The sequence below is a fragment of the Gekko japonicus genome, unplaced genomic scaffold (genome assembly GCF_001447785.1).
Source record: "Gekko japonicus isolate JY-2015 unplaced genomic scaffold, Gekko_japonicus_V1.1 scaffold4967, whole genome shotgun sequence".
Lineage (NCBI taxonomy): Eukaryota > Metazoa > Chordata > Lepidosauria > Squamata > Gekkonidae > Gekko > Gekko japonicus.
The window spans coordinates 16,491-23,737 of NW_015159859.1; the positions used below are offsets into that span (position 1 = coordinate 16,491).

A 7,247-nucleotide genomic window follows, 5' to 3' on the forward strand; every position below is an offset into this window, starting at 1 on the left:
ACCACTACTACCAAACTGGCTCACTATGTGTAATCCACCTGCTCTTATCAGAGCTATGGCTTGCCCAAGGTCATCCAGCAGGTGCAAGTGGAGGAGTGGGGAAGAAAACCCAGTTCTCCCAGATTAGAGTCCGCGCACTTAACCACCACACCAAACTGGCTCTCAATGAAACGCTGGCAGCACCCCAAACAGCCCATACTGGCACCTGAGAGTCTTGGATCCGTAACTGCAAACAGACAGAATGGGCGAGAGTAGGGTCACAAACAGTGTGACCCGGGATTATTTGACCAGGGTAATAATCACACGAAAGGGTCCCTAGTGGCTATTATCCCTCCCCCCACCAACTGCCAAGACAGAAAGACCCCCCCAGTCCCTGGCTCAGCGTCTGGGCTGGGCCTTTTGCTGATCTGCAGGTCGCGGCCGCACCTTGATCCCGGAATCCCACAGCTCGGAGACGAGCTTCAGCCTCTCTTCAATGAGCTTCTTCTGAGCAGAGGCCACCAGCACCTGCGTCTCTGTGGTCCGGATCTTCTCCTCGGAAGCCTGAAGGTGCAAAAGAAGCTCAAAAACGTGCACATCCACGCAAAAGCCGGAAAACCTTTTCTCAGGAGCAAAGGACGGTTACTGGAGTCAAGCTGCACAACTCTTTCAGTGTTCTTAGAGACAACAGGTGTTTGCAGACCAATGCTCACCTCTTCGGGAGCAGATTCCCAGAGGTGCAACTAGAGGGGAAGTGCAACGCCTCACAAAGAGGCCACATCCCTGACACTTAAGCTTTATTTACAATGGCACCAATTAAGAACCATGATGGACTGAATCCACGATCAAAGCCTGCACCCCTACTGTTTTATGGAGAGCAGCAGTGGTATCTTAAGCCATCCGCTCCTGCAGAAAAACAGATCTTGGGACTGGTCCTATTTAACATGAGTCAGGGGTCATTTCCTGCAGGAGCGCACAGGAGCGGAGCTCCGGCAGTAAAGAGCCCAGGGGGCGGGCACATGCAACAAGCCCCACCCCCTGCTCCCAGCAGCCCTCAGTCAGAGCAAGAAGCAGCCAGGTAAGTTGCAGAGCCCCACCCCCCTGGTCCAAAACAGTCCAGTGGCACCTTTAAGACCAAGTTTTATTCAGGTACAAGCTCTCCCTCCTCTGCGAGGGCAGATCTCCGCGTCCCCCCCCCCAATAGCTAGCAGTCCAAAACAGTCCAGTGGAGCCTGAGCGGTGGGTGTTGCCTTCTGACACACTTCTGGTGATGTCAGGGGGTGTGGCATATGCAAATAAGTTATGCTAATGAGCTATGCTAATGAGCCCCTGCACCTCTTTTTCTACAAAATGACCCCTGAACATGACCATAGCTGATCTGGAATCAGAGGTGAATGGTGAAGTTGCCAAGTTTCTGCGGGACACCAATTGCTCAAAGTGGTGAAAGTCTAAGCAGGTTGTGGGGTTTTCTGAAGCAACCTCTTCAAATGGTATGGACGGGAAACAAAAAGGCAAAGGCGGTTAAGTGTAAAAGTGATGCAAACTGCAGCGAAAAGGCCAAGTTTCACCAAGTTGGTGGGTTCACCAATGCTGGCTGTTGACCAGTAAAGATTTGGGGGCTTGGACACAGTTATTTTTAAAAACATCAACTTGCTGTGTAGTAGCAGGGGGAAAACCTGATTCCACATTAGAGATAGGCTGAAAGTTAATCTTTTTTTAAAAAAAAAATTTTTGATACACATTTATATAAGTCTACGCTTGGCCTGCATTTGGAATACTGTCTACAATTCTAATGAACTAGGGTTGCCAGCCTCCAGGTGGGGCCTGGAGGTCTCCCGCTTTGACAACTGAACCCCAGCTCCCCTGGAGAAAACGGCTGCTTTGAAGGGTGGATCGCTTGTAAACGTGGGAGATCCCCAGGCCCCACCTGGAGGCTGGCAACCTTACAGAACACGCAGCACAAACCTCTTCCCCAGCGCCGAGAGACCTTGGCGAGGCACCCCAGGATGGGTGGGGCTCGCGGCCGTTCCTCGGAAGCAGGCTGGCCTCGAGTCTCTCACCTCTGCCTTCTGCTCCATGATGGAGAAGATGCGCTCGATGCCGATGCTGACTCCCACGCAGGGCACCTTCCGCCCCTTGGGGTCGAACATCCCCACCAGCCCGTCGTAGCGGCCCCCGCCGGCCACACTGCCCACGCCGACGGACTCCTCCGTGTGGTCGTTCTGCGGCTGGGTCAAGACGGCCTCGTAGATCACCCCGGTGTAGTAATCCAAGCCGCGGGCCAGGCTCAGGTCAAAGGAAATCTGGAACGTGGGACGGGAGCCTCGTCACCAGGCAGAAAACGCCCCACTTAAAACGCTGGGTTTAGCAAGGTGACCAGACGCTTCAGTAACTACAGAGTTAACTTTGTCTGTTAGTCAACAGGAAGTCACATGCGTTTACTGAAACCAATCTGTTATTCAGTGAGAAAAGCCCATATATCTTGTAGGAGGGCCTTAGTTAAATGACCTGAACTTTATTGTTGTTATTGGAAAATCAATGTACTAGCTGTTTTGCCTTTTGGGGTCTCTTCCCTGTCTGTGTTTGCTTGGAGAAGAGACACCCTTCTGCTAGTGTAGTTTTCTAGCTATAAACATGTAGGATTTAGAGTCTGTTGTTTTAAATCCCAATTACCTTTCCCCTGTTAGTTCGAGTAAAGTAATTTTTCTTTTCAAACGTAACCCATGGATTCTGGCTCTTTTTCATCGCTCTGCGGATTTAACCTCTGCTAAAGAATATTTTTCTAAGAATAAAGGTAAAGGTTCCCTTGCTCGAAAGCCAGTCGAGTCCGACTCTAGGGTTGCGGTGCTCATCTCCGTTTCAAAGCCGAAGAGCCAGCGCTGTCCGAAGACGTTTCCGTGGTCATGTGGCCGGCATGACTAAACACCAAGGCACACGGAACGCTGTTCCCTTCCCACCGAAGTGGTACCTATTTATCTACTTGCAATTTCTCGCTTTCGAACTGCTAGGTTGGCAGGAGCTGGCAGGACCTATGACTACCTTTCATAAAATTATTAGTCGGGCCCGGAAGAGCAGCCCCCTCCCTGCACAGACAGACGGACGGATGGATGCGCACACTCACTTGAGCCGAGATGCCAAAAAGAACCAGGTACTCAAAGAGAAGCTTCATGTCCCCAAGCCCTTCCCTGGCCAGCTTGTTCTGCGAGAGCTTCGGGTCCTGCAGCAGCTCTTCGATCAGGCTCAGCCCACCTGCAGAAGCGAGACGCGCGGGATCGTTACCCTGTGTGAAAATGACTGGGGCCAATGAAGTCCCTTGAAAATTCCCCTCCCGTGACCTGGGCTGACCCCGGCCCATGAACTCATGAAGCTGCCTTTTACTGAATCAGACCCTGGATCCATCAAGGTCAGAATTGTCTACTCAGACCGGCAGTGGCTCTCCAGAGTCTCAGGCAGAGGTCTTCCACATCACCTGCTGCCTGGTTCTTTTAAATGGAGATGCCGGGGATTGAACTTGGGACCTCCTGCATGCCGAGCAGATCCTCCGCCACTGGGCCACGGCCCCTCCCTATACTATCCTTACACGGTCAACACTATCCTTCCCCTTCCCCCCCCTTTTAAGCCAACTGTTTTTGAACAGGATATACTCAGGGTGAATTGAATTTAAGGCACAGGTGTACAAAAAAAAAAAGGCTCTTATGAAAACGGATTCAGGTGGGTAGCCACGTTGGTCTGAAGCAGCCGAACAAAGTGTGCGCTCCATATGCTGATCTAATTCCCTTCCATGACCTGGGCTGACCCCGGCCCATGAACTCATGAAGCTGCCTTTTACTGAATCAGACCCTGGATCCGTCAAGGTCAGAATTGTCTACTCAGACCGGCAGTGGCTCTCCAGGGTCTCAGGCAGAGGTCTTCCACATCACCTGCTGCCTGGTTCTTTTAAATGGAGATGCCGGGGATTGAACTTGGGACCTTCTGCATGCCGAGCAGGATCCTCCGCCACTGGGCCACGGCCCCTCCCTATACTATCCTTACACGATCAACACTATCCTTCCCCTTCCCCCCCCTTTTAAGCCAACTGTTTTTGAACAGGATATACTCAGGGTGAATTGAATTTAAGGCACAGGTGTACAAAAAAAAAAGGCTCTTATGAAAACGGATTTCAGGTGGGTAGCCACGTTGGTCTGAAGCAGCCGAACAAAGTGTGAGTCCAGTAGCACCTTTAAGACCAACGAAGGTTTATTCCTGGTATAAGCTTTCGTATATGAGCACATGAAAGCTTATACCAGGAATAAAACTTCGTTGGGATCCTTCTTGCTTCACGCTTCCTGCCCTCCTGCACCAATGGACTGTTCAAAACTGAAACGTTGCATCTATTCCCTCTCCCTGGAGAGAAGTACAAACTTCCAGCGTGCAAACCACTTGTGTCTGTCCCCAGCGTACGAGCATGGAACTGGAAACCACACAGACAATCGCCGTACACTTGTGCTTCTCAGTCGTCCCCTCCTTCAGTCTAGCCTTTAATTTGCTGAGCGGTTGGGTTAGAACGGATAAAAGGAAGTCCTTCTTCACCCAAAAAGTGATTAAAACACGGGATTCACTGTCACAGGGCGCGCGCCATCGGGCCTGGGAGCCAACGTTTCTAGGCGCCATAACATATCTCCTTCCCGCGGCTCTTCGTGAGATCACCCAAGCAACTATCTAGCGGCAACTACCTGTGGCCTTGAGAGATATAGATGTTCCAGCAGCGAAGCAATTAAGCGCATCAACAGGTCTACATATGAAAGCGAAAGCAAGCAAGGGCGTACATGGGACAACCAACAGAAAAGAAATTTGGCAGCTTGCTGACAAAACCACATAGACAACTGCCGTACACTTGTGCTTCTCAGTCGGTCCCCTCCTTCAGTCTAGCCCTGTTCGCATGTTCCAATGAATGCATGTACATGCCGCATGCATGCGTGTACACCTGTTTGTAAGAAAGGGCCAACATGCGTTCGCTTTTCAAATGAAACTGGGTCCTGGGATCTGGACGAACGTGAGGGGGCGATCGCACTTTTAGCTATACTTGTGCCGAATGCAACATGGGAATTAGTCGATGCATGTAAAAACAAATGGTCAAGTGTACACTGTACATGGATTTTACTTCGGTCACACGTCTACACGTTCCCACTCTGCTATACTGAAGCCTCATTCCTCCTCGCCCAGGACAAATGTCACCACAACCTGGATATCAACCTGGATAGCAGAGGTCCATCAGTGGCTATTAGCCACAAGGTATAGATAGGGGCTCTGGGGCAAGTGATGCTCTGTCTTCTTGCTGCTTGGGGGGGGGGGTCAGCAGTGGAAGGGCTTCTAATGTCCTGGCCCCACTGGTGGACCTCCTGATGGCACCTGGTATTTTTGGCCACTGTGTGACAGAGTGTTGGACTAGATGGGCCTTTGGCCTGATCCAACATTGGTGTCTCTTATGTTCTTATCAACAGTAGGAGACAGACCCGAGAGTGCCCGGTCTGCGTGCCACAGAACAGGGACGACAGACTCGCCTGCTTCCAAACTCACCATGGAGCCGGACGTATTCGCCAATACGATCTGCGACCTCCAGCGAGAGCCCCTTCTCCCCGACCATCTCGCTCTTCACGTCCTCCCAAGGCATCTGCGGACAAGAGGAGAGTCAGGCGGACCCTGCTGGAAGGAGCCATTCTGACGCTGCTCTGCTTGTTCATGGCAGCCGGAGAGAGTTTGGAAGCGTTTCCCTCCCGCTCCTACTCTGGCTCCCTGCAGGCCTTCCACGCTTTTAAGCCATTCCGCTTCTGCGCAGCTCTTCCCAGCATGAAATGCAGCGAGAAAAACATTTTCCAGTCAAGCATCTTTTTTTAAAAAAAAATGCAAAGTGTAAGTAGAAAAATAAATACTGAATTGCATTACAATCATCTCAGCCCATGGCAGGTTCTGCTATACATTACTGCTGTTATGAACATTGAAAATCTTCCTTGATAATTGTGAGACGTCACCAGAGGATACGAATCACGGAGAGACATTTTTTGTCCTACATCTTTGTTCAGAAGAAGATCTTCCTCCGAAACGGCAAGACACTCCGGAGATCAACCGTCAATATATTTTTCTATGATTGTGTATATTATTTTTGTTCACTTTTCTATGATTCTTTAAAGACGTATATTAAGCGTCACTTTTTCACAGTTTGTTCTTGTTCTCCGTATGATCTCATTACTGTGCCAATCAATTGTTACTATGCCTGTTTTTTGAGTCCAGAAGAAGCCGAAATCAATTCGGCCACGCATTTAATTTTGAAAAGGGGGTGGGAAGAGAGGCAGATCAGCATTCAAAAGAATCGGGCCAGGGAGGGGAAATGTCTTTCAGTGCATGACGTGGGTCTGTTTTTCCCTTTGCATCCTTCCAGCAGCCTTATGAAACCCTGGTCTTTCTACTGTTGCCTGAAGCAGAGGGCAAAGTAGGGTTGCCAGCCTCCAAGTGAGGCCTGGGGATCTTCCGCTTCGCCTTTCCCCACATGTTCCCCCAAGAGCACTACGATCGGGGCCCCAAAATTTGTTGGTCATCCCGGGCCCCAAGGATGCTAAACTAGCTGCGACCAGGGCTTTTTCGGTGGCGGCTCCTACCTGGTGGAACGAGCTCCCAGAGGAGATCCGGGCCTGACGGCATATTGTAAGATATGGAGGCAAGATGACAGCCAGGTATGTTTGTATTAGATCATACTGATCTGGGTGACAGGTATGACTGTCATGTGACAGTGTCACCAGGTACTGATTGCACAGGGTTGCATCAGCTCAATTAACTATCACCATGAGTCGGCATAAGACTGATTGGTGCATGGTTTGTATATAAGGAATGCAGTCCAGGAGACAGTGTTCACACCTGTGAATGTACTGCCTGCGAAGCACCTTGTCGGAGGATTCTATGATATTGGAGACCGCATGGTGGTATGGACTGTATGTAAATATCTGTAAAATAAACCACTGTATATAGTTTCACTAAAGCAACCTGAAACTCTTATTATTCGGACGCTTCATGCACGCCGTCAGGGCCCTGTGGGACCTTATGCAGTTCCGCAGGGCCTGTAAGATGGAGCTCTTCCGCCAGGCCTTTGAGTAGGAGCCACCGCCCCACTATACCACCACCGTCACAGTACCCTCTTTATCTGAAGTGGTTAACCTTGTAGGTTTCAACTTTTTCCATTTAGATGACATTCTTGCCGATAGATGCACTGTATTACGCTGTATTATACATTAATTTAA

At 50.2% G+C, this 7,247-nt stretch overlaps 1 protein-coding gene across 1 annotated transcript in view; it reads right to left on the reverse strand.

Moving 5' to 3' along the window:
• LOC107107730 (histidine--tRNA ligase, cytoplasmic) overlaps nucleotides 1–7,247 on the reverse strand; it is a 49,876-nt gene that overhangs the window by 13,053 nt on the left and 29,576 nt on the right. The window contains exons 7-10 of the mRNA XM_015408051.1: nucleotides 5,536–5,629; nucleotides 3,101–3,228; nucleotides 2,040–2,282; nucleotides 427–543 (exon numbers count right to left, since the gene is read on the reverse strand). Of these exons, the coding sequence (XP_015263537.1) occupies nucleotides 427–543; nucleotides 2,040–2,282; nucleotides 3,101–3,228; nucleotides 5,536–5,629 (582 nt within the window). The remainder of the gene's footprint in view (nucleotides 1–426; nucleotides 544–2,039; nucleotides 2,283–3,100; nucleotides 3,229–5,535; nucleotides 5,630–7,247) is intronic.